Source organism: Rhinolophus sinicus, linkage group LG10 (genome assembly GCF_036562045.2).
Source record: "Rhinolophus sinicus isolate RSC01 linkage group LG10, ASM3656204v1, whole genome shotgun sequence".
In the NCBI taxonomy this organism is placed as follows: domain Eukaryota; kingdom Metazoa; phylum Chordata; class Mammalia; order Chiroptera; family Rhinolophidae; genus Rhinolophus; species Rhinolophus sinicus.
In genome coordinates this window covers 35,683,590-35,700,810 of record NC_133759.1, presented here as the reverse complement: position 1 = coordinate 35,700,810, position 17,221 = coordinate 35,683,590, and the positions used below count along the sequence as shown (strand labels likewise).

The window sequence follows — 17,221 nt, the reverse complement described above, 5'->3', positions numbered from 1 at the left end:
TTCTTGCCTTAACTCAAGTTTTCTTGCCTTAACCCAGCCCAACCAGAAAATCCTAGTTTTCTGATGCAAGTAGATGACAAAACAGGGCTTGGTATTCAGCATTTCACCTTACAGCATACTTTTCACAAATGAAGATTTTTGAATATTGAAGGATTTTTGTTGAACATTTGTACAACATTGGGCATGAATATTTTTCTAATTTTTGAACTTTAGGATCATAGAAGTTTCTTCAGAAAGTGGTCATTTCTTCAAGTCTATGTTCTTTAGTGATGAAAGTTAACATTCTCCTTCTACCACAATTACCTTTTGTTAATAACAGCAAAGACACCAGTTTCATGACATTTCACATATTTAATATTTGTTTTTGAATATATGAGACTAGAATAAATTTTTCTACATCTTTATATATTAATATATAGCACTGTCAATTATACAACACAAAAGACATAGGTGAACATTAAAACGGCAGTGTATTATATTAACTGATGGTTAACAAGATAATAATCAGGTATTCATTTAATGGGAGAGTCTAGTATTTCCTGATAATCCTGCCTTCTTAAATTCTTCCAGTAAAGTTTATAGCCAGCAAGGACAAAAACACTAATCATAATGATTATGCCTCCAAAGACATCATAGACACTAGGAAATATGTGTAACACTAGAAGCTGTAAGACCATAGCTACCACAATCTCCAAATGTTGTACTGTGCTGACCAAAGCTGGGTGGAATTTGTCCAAGGCATAATAAACTCCTAAGAATGCTGCAGTAGAACAGACACATATAGCAATGAGATAACTCCAGGTTTCTGCATCTAATGGGATGATGGGTTCTTGAAGAACAAACATAGTAGATACTCCCCAGACTGTCCCCGTCCAACCAAAAGTAAACAGTGCAGTCCACATGCTGATCTTCTCCTTAATGGATCTGTATATTATCATGGAGAGAGCAGTGGTCAATCCAGCCATTACGGTCATAGTGTATCCAAAGGCTTCTTTCCAGGCATTTAACAATGAATTGTCTTCATCAACAATGTTGGGGATCATGACAAGACAAACACCTACGATGCTGCACATAACTGTAGCAGTGTCAACATAAGCCATTTTCTCATCTACAAGTAAAAAAGCCAAAATAGCACTGAAGACTGTGGTTGTGGCTCTCCACATCGTGGTCCCATTGCTGGGAGGAACTATTGAAAACGATGTATAAGCACAGGTGATCGAGATGACATTGCATATACCATAAAAGAAGAGACGTAATCTGTATCCACTGGGTCCAAAGGGGGCCTCCTTGTAGTAACAAACAACTAACACCGAAAAGACCTGCAAAACAGAACGGATGAAAATCAGTTCTAGAGATGGAACTTTAGAACGATCAGAAACAAGCCTAGTGATAAGAGCTACACATCCGTGAGCCAGCGCAGATCCAAACAACACTATCCACATTTTTCTGGACTGAAAAATGTTTTTTTCTGCAAAGCTCTGGAATTGTCCAATCTCATTGTTCATTGGGTCTTCCGTTGGTGGAGGTCGGGTATCCATGGTTCCAAAAAAAGTTCTTCCTTTTCTTTTCATTTCACTCAGCAAACCTTTCTTTGGATTTTCTTCCATAAAATTTCCATAGTCTTCATTGATTTCTTCATATCCATCATCCCCAGGCTGGGGATAATGAGAGGTATATTTTACCATCACTGTGTTAGGATGTATTTTCACCCGTTTTTTAATGGGATATTTTTTGGAGGGAGACGTATCCATTTCTTCAGATACTCAATTCTATAAGAAGAAAAAAAAGACAAATGTACATGTTCATTCAGTAGAAATTTAGTTTTAATTTATATTATAATTATGTACCACTTCAATAATAGAAAGTAGAGGTTGTCACAGGACTTTTTAAAATAGGAAGAAATGATCTGGCAATATGCCTTATCAGATATATGATGCCCAGTGAAATGCTTACCCTTTTCACTCTCATCTTAAGTTTGTTTCTATTTCTCATTCTGCTTATTCTTTGATTCATTCATTCAGCTATTTCCTATCTATATCACAAACAACTGATATCTCCCACTTTTCTTTCCTACTTTTCTCTCTACCCATCCAATAGGAAAAATACAGAAAACTAAATAACAACTTAGCTCAAACCTTCTCATTGTGTACATTTGTCCATATTATAAATTATAAATGGATGTGTCCAAGGTCTTTTGTAGAATCACTTCTTTATAATATCAGAATTAGCTTTATATTATTATAACTTATAGTGTTATTTTTAACATTTATTCTGGACTCCCCATACATTTTCAGATATATAGATACACTGAAATTAAAAAGTAAATAAAATGGATTTAGTGACATTCATGTATTATTGGTGCGAACAACCCTCTGATGAGCAATTGGGCAATATGTATTTTAACTGAAATTTTACTGAAACTACTCTTTAATTCAGAAATACCACTTCTAAGATTTTACCCTGAAGAGATGATCACAAGATGTTTTTTACCTTACATGTAAAAAGGGAAAAAGAATATATATTTATATATTTGCTTATATAACATAAATAATGGAAAGATACAAAGGAAACTAATAATCACTGGGGTGGAGCCAGGAACAAGAATGAAAAAAAGGCTTTTTATAGTATAAATTTATATTTTTATTTTTGAAGCATGATATTCAAAAAATTAAAAACTAAAACAAAATGTTCATCTGTTATTTAAGAAAAAAGGAGAGCATACAAAAAAGTGTGGTAAAAATGTATGAATAAGAAAGTTCACTGTAGCTTACTGCATTGACCCTTCATACAAAGGAATACTATGCTATGCATCCATTTAAAACAACAGTGCAGAATTTATTGACGTGGAAAGATGTCCATGACACATTGTTGAGTGGGAAACCAGTTAAGGATGATATGAGATAATGCATGTAAAGAATTCGCCACAGTTCTGGCATATACTAAACTTTCAATAAATGTTACAAATAAATTCAGCTTCCTTTCATCTATAATTAACTCTTTTTGAAACACTGGGTGTCTTCTACAATGCTATTCTTTGTTTGAAACCTGTATTTGTTCACTCAGTTCTCCTATGTTATCTATCCATCCAAGAACAATTTCCTCCCCTCCGCTCTAAAAGGAATGAAAGGAGGGCAGGAGGGAGGGAGGGAGGGAAAGAAGGGACCTTTTTATTTTTTTTGTCCTAATGACATATACCCTATTCCTTGCCCAAAACTCATTAGTTCCAGGATCTTAAACCATAGTCCAGAAATCAAATCCTCTTTTGTTTTTGTTTTTTGATACCATCTGGGCAGCCAACTGTTCCATTCCTATTTACTCCCTTCTCTTCTAAAGGATACCACCTTCAGTTGGAAGAAGTCGTTTAAAAAAACACCACCTGTGCCCCACAGCCTTTCAGTTAGCTTGGACCTCTCACTTGTAGTCCTTCCAGAATATTACTATGAGGCTAATCTGATGTTCTTTTTCCCCCAACTTTTTCCACGTCAAATCCACTTCAATTCATGACTTCAGCTTCAATAATCCCAAATTGAATTAATAGTCTTAATCTCCCCAATAGATTTTCCTTCCCTAACTTCCTCATTTATGTTGGCAATACCACCATTTTTCTCCTTCCTCAACCCAGAAATCAAGGAATACTCTGAATTATCTATCGTTTCTGCCATCACATTTCCATTTGGTCATCAATCTTACTGTTTTTGTCTTTCAAATATTTCTCAGATTTTCCCTTTCTCCAATTCTATTTCCTTTGTGATTCTGAATCAGGTTATTGTGAATTCCTGTCTAGAATACTGCATCCTAACTAGTCTCTTGATCCTCGGCCTTCTCACCTAAAATACATCTATAATATACCACTGTCACGTTAATCTGTCTTTAAAAGATTCAAAACAAAACAAAAACTTCCCTCAAACTTTGCCCATTCAAGAACCTACAGTGATTTCCCACCTCATAGAATCTCAACTCCTCTTCCTGGCTCCCAAGACCCTGCCTAGTCAAGCTCCGGTAAATACTTGGCTTCTGAACACACACTCTTCCCTGATCAGCCCTGTGTCCTCCCAGTCCACACTCCCTACGTGTACATACCATTTCTCTAAGCCTTTATTCTCACTAGTTCACCCTCTGTTCATTCTAAGTACTAAGTACTGCTCGTCTTTTAAGAAGGTCCAGACCAAATTCTGCCTTTTAGAAACTAGCCTTCCCTGAGCACTGCCTGCAGCCACTTATTTTTTTCTTCTTCTTTGTTTGAAATCTGCAGTTCTTCTAAATTTTATAATCTAATCATTTTACTCTATAGTTGCCTCAGCTCAGTGGAATTTTATCTCCAGTCATAATACCCAAATTTGCTGTGTTACTTCTCCTTTCCTCGCTAGTCAGTATCTTTAAGCATCTTAATGACATCTCAGTTAGATCCCATAATTTTCTATTTGCTGTCCGTGGTTAAAATTGTGACTTATATCCATTCAAATCTTTCCCCTTCCTCACTGCAGGCCAGATTATGCAGGGGCATGCAGCTCCACGGGGATGCATAAGGAGAGGATGTCTGCTATTTCACTCCTATTCCTTTAGAGTCTGTGGGAGGGCAATATGGTCTGCTTGTGGGACACTTCTTCTATCTCCCCCTAGGCTCTAGCTCCCCTGGTCTATTGGCACAGGGAGGAAGGAAAAAGAAATGTCTCATATATTGGTGGCTGTTGTGCAATGGCTTTTTGATGTACAAACTTGGCTAGGCTGAACTATATTCTCCTGTTAGTTAATCGACACTAATCTAGGTGCTGCTGTTGACATATTTTGCAGATGTGATACAAGTCCATAATCAATTCACTTTTTGTTGTTGTTGTTAAGATTCTCTCTCTTTTTTTTTAATTAAAGTTTATTGGGTGACAATTGTTAGTAAAGTTACATAGATTTCAGGTGTACAATTCTGTATTACATCATCTATAAATCCCATTGTGTGGTCACTACTCAGTCAGTTCTCCTTCAATCACCATATATTTGACCCCCTTTACCCTCATCTACTACTCCCCTCCCCCCTTACCCTCTGGTAACCACTAAACTATTGTCTGTGTCTATGAGTTTTTGTTTCTCATTTGTTTGTCTTGTTCTTTTGTTGTTTTTGGTTTATATACCACATATCAGTGAAATCATATGGTTCTCTGCTTTTTCTGTCTGGCTTATTTCGCTTAGCATTATAATCTCAAGATCCATCCATGTTGTCACAAATGGTGCTATTTCATCTTTTCTTACAGCTGAATAATATTCCATTGTGTTTATATACCACAACTTCTTTATCCATTCATCTATCGAAGGACATTTTGGTTGTTTCCATGTCTTGGCCACCGTAAATAAAGCTGCAATGAACATTGGAGCACATGTGTCTTTATGGATAAATGTTTTCAGATTTTTGGGGTAGATACCCAGGAGAGGGATTGCTGGGTCATATGGTAATTCTATTCGTAATTTTTTGAGGAACCTCCACTGCCTTCCATAGTGGCTGCACCAATCTGCATTCCCACCAACAGTGTATGAGGGTTCCTTTTTCTCCACAGCCTCTCCAACACTTGTTACTATTTCTCTTGTTGATGATAGCTATTCTAACTGGGGTGAGGTGATATCTCATTGTGGTTTTTATTTGCATTTCTCTGATGATTAGTGATGTTTAGAATTTTTTCATATGTCTATTTGCCATTTGTATGTCCTCTTTGGAGAAATGTCTCTTCAGCTCCTCTGCCCATTTTTTAATTGGGTTGTTTGTTTTATTGTTGAGTTGCATGAGTTCCTTGTATATTTTGGATATTAGCCCCTTATCGGAGGCACTGTTTGCAAAAATCTTCTCCCATTCAGTTGGTTGCCTCTTTATTTTGTTGATGGTTTCTTTTGCTGTGCGGAAGCTTTTAAGTTTGATATAGTCCCATTCATTTATTTTAACTTTTACTTCTCTTGCCTTTGGAGTCAAATTCATAAAATGCACTTTTATGCTCGGGTACTAAACCCAAGGTCCATAAGTTTAGTACCTATGTTTTCTTCTATGCAGTTTATTGTTTCAGGTCTTATGCTTAAGTCTTTGATCCATTTTGAATTTACTTTGGTACATGGTGACAGTTAGCAGTCCAGTTTCATTCTTTTGTATGTGGCTTTCCAATTCTGCCAGCACCATTCATTGAAGAGGCTGTCTTTTCTCCATTATATGTTTTTTGCTTCTTTGTCAAAAACTATCTGTCCATATTTATGTGGTTTTATTTCTGGGTTCTCAATTCTATTGCATTGGTCTATGAGTCTGTTCTTCTGCCGATACCATGCTGTTTTGATTATTGTTGCCCTGTAGTACAAGCTAAAGTCAGGGAGTGTGATACCTCCAGCATTGTTCTGTTTTCTTAGGATTGCTTTGGCTATTCGGGGTCTTTTGTGGTTCCAAACAAATCTGATGATTTTTTTGTTCTACTTCTTTAAAAAATGCCATTGGGATTTTTATGGGGATTGCATTAAATCTGTATATTGCTTTGGGTAATATGGCCATTTTAACTACGTTGATTCTTCCAATCCATGAGCACAGAATGTCTTTCCATTTCTTTGTGTCTTCTTCAATTTCTTTTAAAAATGTCTTATAGTTTTCAGCCTATGGGTCTTTCACATCCTTGGTTAAGTTTATTCCTAGGTATTTTATTCTTTTTGCTGCAATTGCAAAAGGAATTGTTTTTTTAATTTCTTTTTCTGAGATGTCGTTGTTAGTATATAGGAATACAATGGACTTTTGTACATTGATTTAGTAGCCAGCAACTTTACTGTATTCGTTTATTGTTTCTAAGACCTTTTTGGTGGAGTCTTTAGGGTTTTCTATATATAGCATCATGTCATCTACAAAGAGTGACAATTTAACTTCTTCATTCCCAATTTGAACGCCTTTTATTTCTTTCTCTTGCCTGATTGCTCTGGCAAGGACTTCCAACACTACGTTGAAAAGTAGAGGTGATAGAGCAAAGGGCTTCAGTTTTTCACCATTAATTATGAGATTAGCTGAGGGCTTGTCATATATGGCCTTTATTATGTTAAGGTATTTTCCTTCTATACCTATTTTATTAAGTGTTTTCATCTTAAATGAATGTTGTATCTTGTCAAATGCTTTTTCTGCATCAATTGATATAATCATATGATTTTTGTCCTTTATTTTGTTTATGTAGTGTATCACATTGATGGATTTGCGTATGTTGAACCATTCTTTTGCCCCTTGGATAAACCCCACTTGGTCATGATGAATAATCTTTTTAATGCATTGTTGCATTCGATTTGCTAGAATTTTGTTTAGGATTTTTTCATCTGTATTCATCACAGATATTGGTCTGTAGTTTTCTTTTTTTGTGTTATCCTTACTAGGTTTTGGTCTCAGGGTAATGTTGGCCTCATAAAATGAGTTAGGGAGTACTGTCTCTTCTTCAATTTTTTGGAAGAGTTTGAGCAGGATTGATATTAGATCCTCTTTGAAGGTTTGGTAGAATTCACTAGTGAAGCCATCTGGTCCCGGACTTTTGCTTTTGGGAGGGTTTTGTATGACTGATTCAATTTCCTTACTGATGATTGGTCTGTTTAGATTTTCCAGTTCTTCATGGTTCAGCCTTGGAAGGCTATATGTTTCTAAGAACTTGTCCGTTTCTTCTAGGTTATTGAATTTGGTGGCATATAGTCCTTCGTAGTATTCTTGGATGATCCTTTGTATTTCTGTGGAGTCCGTGATAACTTCCCCTTTTTCATTTCTGACTTTATTAATTAGTGTCTTCTCTCTTTTTATCTTAGTGAGTCTAGCCAAGGGTTTGTCAATTTGGTTAATCTTTTCAAAGAACCAGGTCTTTGTCACATTAGTTTTTTCTATTTTCTTTTCTCTATTTCATTTAGTTCTGCTCTGATTTTTATTATTTCCTTTCTTCTGCTGACCTTGGGTTTCACTTGTTCTTCTTTTTCTAGTTCTTTAAGGTGTAACGTGAGGACAAGGACAAGCATAGACTCAAAGTGAAAGGGTAGAAATTGACACTCCAAGCAAATGGTACCCAGAGAAAATCAGGTGTAGCCATAATGATATCAGATGAAACAGACTTCAGGGTGAAAAAGATAACAAGAGACAAAGATGGACATTTCATAATGGTAAAGGGGACTATACAACAGGAAGATATAACAGTCATCAATATTTATGCCCCCAATCAGGGAGCACCGAAATATACCAAGCAAATACTAACAGAACTAAAGGGAGAAATTGACCAAAACACAATTATACTAGAGGACTTAAATACATCATTGACAGCTATGGATAGATCATCCAAACAGAAAATAAATAACGAAATAGCAGCCCTAAATGACACATTAGATGAAATAGACATAAATGACATTTATAGAGCACTTCATCCTAAAACATCAGACTATACAGTCTTTTCTAGTGTACATGGAACATTCTCAAGGATAGACCATATATTGGGACATAAAATCAGCCTCAGCAAATTTAAGAAGACTGAAATAATACCAAGCATATTCTCTGATCACAAGGCTTTGAAATTGGATATCAACTGTAAAAAGAAAGCAGGAAAAACCACAAATATGTGGAGAATAAACAACATACTTTTAAAGAACGACCAGGTCAAAGAAGAAATTAGAGGAGAGATCAAAAGATACATAGAAACAAATGAGAATGAAAATACATCCTACCAAAATGTTTGGGATGCAGTGAAAGCAGTTTTAAGAGGGCAATTTATATCATTACAGGCCTATCTCAAGAAACAAGAAAAATTCACTTTAAGCAAAAGAAACACTATCTTGGTTGGGCCTGACCTAATCGGGTGAATCCTTTAAAAGAGGAGATCCCAAACAGGTCAAGCCCTCGAGGTTCCAACCTGCTCATGATCTTCCTTTCCATACTGTCTGTGGACAACAAATTTCAGCCTGTGCTCAAAGGGTTTCAACATACTCTTACTCTTTTCTTCCTGGCTGCCTTGTTTAGCCAGTCCCTGAAATTGCATAATCCAATTTCTTGTACTTAATCTCATACTGGTTCTGTGTCTCAGGTTGAACCCTAATTCTGATTGATACATGTTAGAATTCTCTCTTTGATTGTTGTCTGTTTCTCTGTTAACACTGATAGGCCATTGATACTTTCTAGATTGCAGGCATCCAAATGCAAGCTATCTCAGGTAAATTCTGTAGGGTCTCCTTGGTGCACAAGTTCCAGATGTGGGAGAGCCTCCTTCCCTAGGGCTTATGGCCCACAGTTTTTTGCTACTTGGTCCTCTTACCTGGTGGGCAGCTCTCTTGGGCAAGCACCAACAGTATTCATTTAGCCCCAGGAAACTCACATATCCTTACCACTCCAGTGATATACAGGCCACTCACCATTGCCCCTTCTCTCCAATGTTTTTTCTCTGCTCAAGCAAGCAAAGGGAAAATTAAAATGCACTGTCTAAGCAGACCTCTAATTGGGGAATGAGAAAGCACATACAATTGTTGCAGATAATGATCTGATAACCTTTACCCTAATTGCATTTAAACATCAAGAAGACAAAAATCATGACTACAAAAGAAATACACAACTTTACCAGAGTAAAGACATCAAAATTATTAAAGATTTTGCTTACCTTGTTTCAGTCATCAATTCAAATGGAGACTGCAGCCAAGAAATCAAGAGAAGGCTGAGACTGGGAAAGGCAGCAATGGAAGAATTAGGAAAGATCATCAAGAGCAAAGATGTGTCATTAGAGATCAAGGTTAAGCTCATCCACACCCTTGTATTCCCAATTACTATGTACGGATGTGAAACTTAGTGAAGAAAGCCAACAGGAAAAAAAAATGATTCATTTGAAATGCAGTGTTGGAGGAGAGCTCTGTGAATACCCTGAACTGCCAGAAAGATGAACAAATGGGTCCTAGAGCAAATTCAGCCTGAAACATACTGGAGGTAAAAATGACAAAACTGAAGCTGTCCTACTTCAGGCACATCATGAGCATGCAGCGTTCTCTGAAAAAGACAATAGTGCTGGGGAAAAGAAGGCAGCAGGAAAGGAGGAAGCCCAAATACGAGAAGGACTGACTCCATAAAAAAAGCCATAGGCATGAGTCTACAGGAGCCGAGCAGGGCTGCTGAGGACAGGACATTGTGGATGTCACTCATTCATAGGGTCACCAGGAGTCAGAGGTGGCTTGGTGGCATATAACACCAAAACTTTCACCCTCTGTCAGCTTTAAGGGAGAACATCCCTCTCCTCCCCCCATAAGGAAAAAGCACAACATTCTTAGACCAAACACCCATATGCTCCTTGTAACAGATTGTATTCTCCAAAGAGAGCCACTAAACTAGTATCTCCCAGACTACATGTTTGTTTGTTTTTAATGTGAATTTGCCATTATTAGGTAGAGAGGAAGGGTCTATATCCCCTCTCATTTAAGTAGGCAGGCTTTTGTAACTGTTTCAGGCAAGAGTATGGCAGAAATGACATAATGTAACTTCTGAGGCTCGGTCATAAAAAGTGATATAGCTATGCCTTCATAGTGGCAACACTTTTGCTTGTAGCTCTGAGCCAATAGCTAAGCAGCCTGGGTGCTCTGAGGCAACCATGCTGTGAGGAAGCTCAAACTAGCCCATTTAGAGAAACTGCACGGAGAGGTCCTGAGACTACTACATGAAAAGAGAGAAATTCCTTGTCAGCCCCCAGCGGCTCCAGCCACCCATCTTACTTCGAGTATATAAGAGACCCTGAGTCAGAATCACCCAGCTAAGTCCTTTCCAAATTCCAGATCACAGAAATTCCAAATTACAGAAACCATGACAGATAATAAAATGATTGTCTTTGTTTTAAGCCACTACACTTTGGGGTGATTTGTTACCTGCAATAGATAACTGTACACCCCATTGCCCTCCCCAGTATTTTATGGAATGGGAAGGAGAAGTGGTCTCAGTGATAGTTAAACTATAAAACGTCTTATGTCTGGTGCTAATTGATTGGCTTTTGGAAGCAGGATGTTTTGTCCTCCATTGTGGGATCCTAGATACTAATTCTAAGGTAAGAGGAAAGTTTTATTCAACACATTGTTAGGCATATATTAGTGTATTTAATCCTAGTCCAACTGCATACTTTAAACTGTTATTTGCACTGTGTAATTTTTGTTCATTTCTGTCAGTGGATTAGTCTATAATATATATTCCAGCATTTCTCAACAGCATTAATATTATGTTGTGTCCTACTGACACAAAAACAATCTTGTACTAAAGGGATCTTCTTCAGTCTTTCTAGTTTTCATTTAATTTTAGGTTTCATGAATACAATTCTTGAAAGGAACCTGGAATCCTGAGTTGTCATTTTTTATTTTTTGCATATGTAAGTCTTTCAACATGTGAGAGTTTCAATAAATATTGAGGTACCGTACGCCCAGCACCATGCTAGACTCTATAAATATAAAGACAAATCAAGTAGGCATGGTCCCTGTGCTCATAGCGCTTACGGACTAGTGGAAAAGAACAAGTTCAAATGTAATATTTTAGTAAGTTAATCATGTAAGCAACTGCATGGAGTACAGGAGACTGTTGGAGCACAGACAAAGGGCAACTAACCCAAATATGGGGGATGTTAGTAGGTGTCCAGGTGGAAAGGATGCCCGAAGTGGGAATTAAGGCATATGTAATAATTAGTCAAGTAAAGAAGAAGAGAAAAAAAAAAATTTAAAGAAATCTAAGAGTCAGAAATGCTGGTTTTGAGATTTGGCTCTGTCACCAACTGGAGTAATAATGTCTATTTTAAGAGACAAAGTTTTAGATGATAATTGTTGGGATCTTTTGACTCTTCAAAATCAGCTTGTATTTTTATGAATTTCACACTTCTAGTATTTCGCTATTTCTCCCATGCAAGACCACTGTGCGATTCAGTAATCATAACTTTCTACCACCTGCTCAAAGTTGTTCTAATGTGGCAACTCAACATCTCCTCCTTCCTCACAGAGACTAAACTAGGGGTCGAACTAATCTCACAGCTCTAGTTCCTCTGACAAGGATTTATAAGGGGAGGTGTCCTCTAAGGCAGAGGTCTTCATTTCAGCTGTATAGAGCAACTCAGCTAAGTCGAGGGAATGTGAAACAGTAGAACCAGAGGACCAGCCTGCCGGCTACAAATGTGTCAGCCTGAAATGCTGGACACAAATGCATGAGAAGGATGCATAGTTTGGTGTCTGCTTGAACAATGGGTACAATTCAGTGTGGTAAGCCTGAAACCAATATTTTTGTCCAAAGGAGGCACTGTTTCCTAAGCTATATCCCACAACATAAAGCCCAGGATCATGTCACTCCTAAGGTTGAGAAAATTAACAGACATCCCTGCTGTCTTGGTAGGAATCCTCAGGACAATCCCTTTATGGTACCTAAGGCAAAGGCCACTTGGTACTAAGAGTTTCATACTTTAATTACCAGGCTGATCCCTAACATGGCAAAATGTCTTAGATATAAAGCTGGCTAGGGAGGGTAACTTGATTATAATACAGTGGTTTAAATGTAGGCACTAATGTTATATTGACACTTATAAATGAGATTGGCTTTTAAATATTTATAAAGAACTGATAGTTTACTACCTTATATCTAAACAGCCTACCCCTGAAATATCTTAGTAACCCCAATGTGCTTAAACATCATTCCCTGAATGAAAATGAAAAGACTACACCTAACTCGACACCTAAAATGGAGAACCCAACAACCATCTTTCCAGGATATGATGAGACATCAGGACATATATGGGATCTGTGCTGTTAAATGTACCTCCTGAGACCTGCTGAGAAAAACCATTCCTTCAAACCGATGAAAAGGGGCCCATATTCTGAGGCCCCAAAGGCATGAGTCTATGTTCCTTATGCTGAACCCTGCCTGGAATGGTGATAAGACAGCACCCTTAACAACCCCTCTTTCAATAGGGGTTCTCTCTTTCCCCCATTGCAACTCATGAGGATCAGGAAGATTAGAGGAAGCATTTAAGTTTGCTTGTGCTTTATTAATACTCTTGAGTCTGTGTCTTTGTGTAAAAGCCAACTGCTTTAGAAGGAAAAGAACCTGCTTCTAAGCTCCCACCTCTGTAACTAGAAAATCAGTTCTTAAATTAAGCAATGGGGTAGAATTTGAAAGATAAGAATGATAATAAGTGAAAGTAACAAAGTAGGAGATAAAAGACACTTTCTTGCATGAGACACACTTAGGAAGTGAGGAATTTATCATGAGGAATTAAATGTTTGCCCTTCTTAGAAGGTGTGAAAATATTTGTGTTGCATGTAAGTGGCAAATGATCAAAACAAACCAAGTTTAGAATCAAATGATGAAACTAAAGTTTTAAGAAGATGTAAAAGAGGGGCTGCAGGAAAAGTTAATTGTATAAGACTTTAATCAAAAACTTAGATTATATAGGAATCCACTGTAAGCAAATTCAGTAGAAAGGAAAAAAACAAAAAAGAGACATACAATCTAATAGTCTCCTATGGTAAACAAAGTGAGTATTATCTCTATAAAAATATAAAAAAATTCATAGCAACCTGAATTCTATTACTTAGGACAGCTATACCATATGTAATAGCAGACTTTACAATAAAATATTCATATTGTATCATTATTGCTTGACAAACAACAGTCCACCTGCATCTCACTTAGGAAAACAAAAAATAAGGCACATAATCATTTCCCCCTTTGTAACACTTACATTAAAGCATCTTTGCAATGGGTTATAAGAAGACAAAGAAGACCTTGATTTAACCAGAGATCATGACAACATTTTCAGCACTTTAATAGAAATAATCAGAATTAGGATAAAAACAAGAATGAGAAAAGAAAGAATGGCAAAACTAATGGCTCTAAACTCCAGTGAAAACAGAAGGAAAGTTGGGAGTAGTCAGTAATACCATCAATAGCCAGACACATTGGTATAGACAGTATGCTTAGCACTAAACTTGAGTTAACTCAGCTTTGAGATGTGAAACCTTAGGAGGTGTTGGAGTAGGGAAGCACTGGAGAAGGGTAGCAAACTAAGAATTTGGAGCAAGGTAATATGATCTATCGTACTTTGAACGGAACTGAAAAGGAGGTAAAGGAAGGTACTCACTGGGAAACTAATACTGTTGATATTATTGAACTCATTCTATGTGACGGCACCAGGTCGGCCGTGAGGAACAGGTCAGTAGGTTCTATTATTGAAGAGAATTTGTTCCAGTTTTGTCTAGAACTTTTTATAGTACCCAAACTAGTGTCTCCTCCCCATTCTTCTCATTCTTTCCTCTTTCCAGTCCCCTCCCTCTTTACCCTCCTTACCTTTACTCCTGTCCCCCACAGACATAGCCCTGTCTGCATTCTAACCCAAAAGTCGCTGCCATTTATTGATGCAAAAGATCTCAGGAAAAATTATATTTATTTCATTGCCTTAAATGACAAAGCATTATCACTGTCAGAATCACATTATGCTTTCAAAAGAAAACAAACTGTTTTTTATTTTCCTGAAATCATTGAGTTCTCTGACAGGAAACAGGCGTGATAATGATAAAATGTCTGCAGAATGTAGGAGAAAAGCCTCAATTACGTGACCACCCCTGCCACTGAGAATCCTACCATAACACCTGGCTTCCTGCCATCCAAACTAAATTGCACACATTTTCACTCCTCTGGGTCTTTCCCCTGTGCCATTTGGCATTTTCCCTCTGCCTCCTTTTGTCATTTTATTCTCTTTGTGTATGACATTAAGTTTTAAAAAGGAATGGTTCTTCCAATGTGTGTTTGGGGAGAGGGGAGGAACAACCTAAGTGCTTAAACAGATGAATGGATAAAGAAAATATGGTATATCCACACAATCAAATATTATTCAGCCAGAAAAGAATGAAGTTCCAATACATACTACAACATGGATGGACCTTGAAGACATCAGCTTAAATGAAATAAAGCCAGACACAAAAGGACAAATATTGTATGACTCCACTTATATGAGGTATTTAGAATAGGCAAATTCATAAAAACAGAAAATAGATGAGAGGTTACCAGGGCCTGGGGGGAAAGGAGAAGTAGTTATGCTTAATGACTCCAGAGTTTGACAAAGCTTTAGAAGTGGACAGTGGTAATAGTTGCACAATATTGTGAATGTAATTAATGCAATTGAATTGTATACTTAAAATGGTTAAGATAGTTTGTGATATATATATTTTACCATGATTTTTCAAAATACACAAAAAGAAAGAGAGGGAGGGAGGCAGGGAGGGAGGAAGGAAGGAAAAGAGGGAAAAGTAGTGGTTTCTCCAGTATGGTTTGGGGAGATGGAGAGGCAGTGGTAGGCATTGGTACTTTTTAACGCCCCCCCACCCACCCCCCAGTAATCCTAATGTTTAATTTTCTTGTGAGACAACCACTTGACTAGATTATCCAAGGGAACCTTCTGGCTTTAAGATTGAATGAATCTGTAGGCTGCTACATGACTAAGGAAGACAGGGAGTGGCACAGGGCTGGAAATGAAAAAAAAAAAAAGTGAATACTGAAGCCACACTACCTGGATTTGAATCCTAGCTACATGTAATATTGTGGTTCATAAGAAATATATATTTGGTCATTCAGATGACCCAAATATATTTCTCATTTATATTTGGTCTTTGTTCACAGTTACTGGCTCACAGCTCCCAAAACCCTTAGAATTTCCTAAGTAATGACAGCATAAATGTGTCTTTGGTTATCTTAGTAAGTTAACTTAGGGAAAGCACCTAAGGATGGGGGCTGGTTGCGAGAGAAGCCAACCAACTTATTAGAGGGTTGGAAATTTTAGTCTTACCCATGATCTCTGGGGAGGGGAGAGTGCAGTGCCTAGAGATTGAATCAATTGCCAATGGCCAGTGGTTTAATCAGTTATGACTATGTAATGAAGCCTCCATAAAAACCCAAGAGGACATGGTTTGGAGAGCTTCCAAGTTGGTGAACACGCGGAGATTTGGGGAGAGTGGTGTGCTCAGAAAGGGTATGAAAGCTCCATGACTTCCCCTTACTCTGCATCTCTTCCATCGGCTGATCCTGAGTCATTTCCTTTCATGATAAACTGGTAATCTAGTAAGTAAAATGTTTCTCTGAGTTCTATGAGCTGCTCAAGCAAACTAATTGAAACTGAGGAGGGGGTTGTGGGAACCTCTGGTCTATAGCCGGTCAGTCTGAAGGCCAGGTGACAACCTGGACTTGGGACTGGCATCTGAAAGGTGGGGGCGGGGGGCAGTCTTGTAGTATTGTGCCCTCAACTTGTGGGATCTGACACTGTCTCCAAGTAGACAGTGTCAGACTTGAATTGAATTGTAGGACACCCAGCTGCTCTCAGAGCATTGCTTGTTGGTGTGGGACCCCCCTGCCCCAAGACTGTGGAATTGGGTACAGAACCCTTATACAGAATTTTTTAAATATACCTTGGGCAACTTAACCTCTTTGCCAATTTCCTCTTCTGAAAAACTGCAGTAACAATTGTATTACCTCATAGGGTAGAATATGAATATTAAATCAGTTAATACATACAAAACAGTATCTGGCACCTAGCAAGTGCTCAATAAATTTTAGTTATTTTTTCACATTATTCTGCATGCCTGGAATGACCTGGCCCTCCCCCTTACTTCCCTTGTCTACCTGCTGAGCTCACATTTGTGCTTCAGTGCTTTGTTCAAGTGTTATTTCCTCCTCTGCAAACTCTTCCATGTCCTTTTTCATCTTTGTGCTCCACTGTCCCTGTATTTATGTGTTAATGTCCTGTCTTTCCCACCAGACTGTATACTTCTTGATAGCAGATTTTCTCACCATTATATCCTCAGCCCTTAACAGAGTGCCTGGCACTCAATAAATGTTTGTTGGACGGAATGGAATGGATTTGAAAACCAAGAAGAGGGAGATATGGAAAAGAATGGGGAATGACGTTAGACTATGATATTTCTATAAGCCCTTATAGGCCCAGATATCCACATCTGCTCTCTTGGTATCACTGCTCAATCAACGGAAATCTTCAGTAACTTAAAACCTATAGTTTCCTTTGATAATCCAAACTATAGAAATGTTCAAAAAAACTCTCTCTGTCCTCTGCCTTTAGCCTCTATATTAGTCAGGGTTATCCAGAGAAACAGAATCAATAGGATGTATGTATGTGTGTGTATGTATGTATATAGTATATATATGAGAAAGATTTATTTTAAAGAACTGACTCATTCAATTATGAAGACTAGCAAGTCCCAAATC

The 17,221-nt window shown here is 37.6% G+C and overlaps 1 protein-coding gene across 6 annotated transcripts in view; it reads right to left on the bottom strand.

Moving 5' to 3' along the window:
- Positions 1-331: 331 nt before the first annotated feature.
- Positions 332-17,221, bottom strand: part of SLC35G2 (solute carrier family 35 member G2) — a 37,565-nt gene continuing 20,675 nt past the window's right edge. For 5 of the 6 annotated variants that reach the window (XM_019747951.2, XM_074312889.1, XM_074312888.1 and 2 more), the window contains exon 2: positions 332-1,769. In XM_019747951.2, coding sequence (XP_019603510.1) covers positions 513-1,751 — 1,239 coding nt within the window. In that variant the 5' untranslated portion in view covers positions 1,752-1,769 and the 3' untranslated portion in view covers positions 332-512. Of the gene's footprint in view, positions 1,770-9,605; positions 9,666-17,221 lie in introns of all 6 variants that reach the window. The other variant, XM_074312887.1, reaches the window with a different exon arrangement.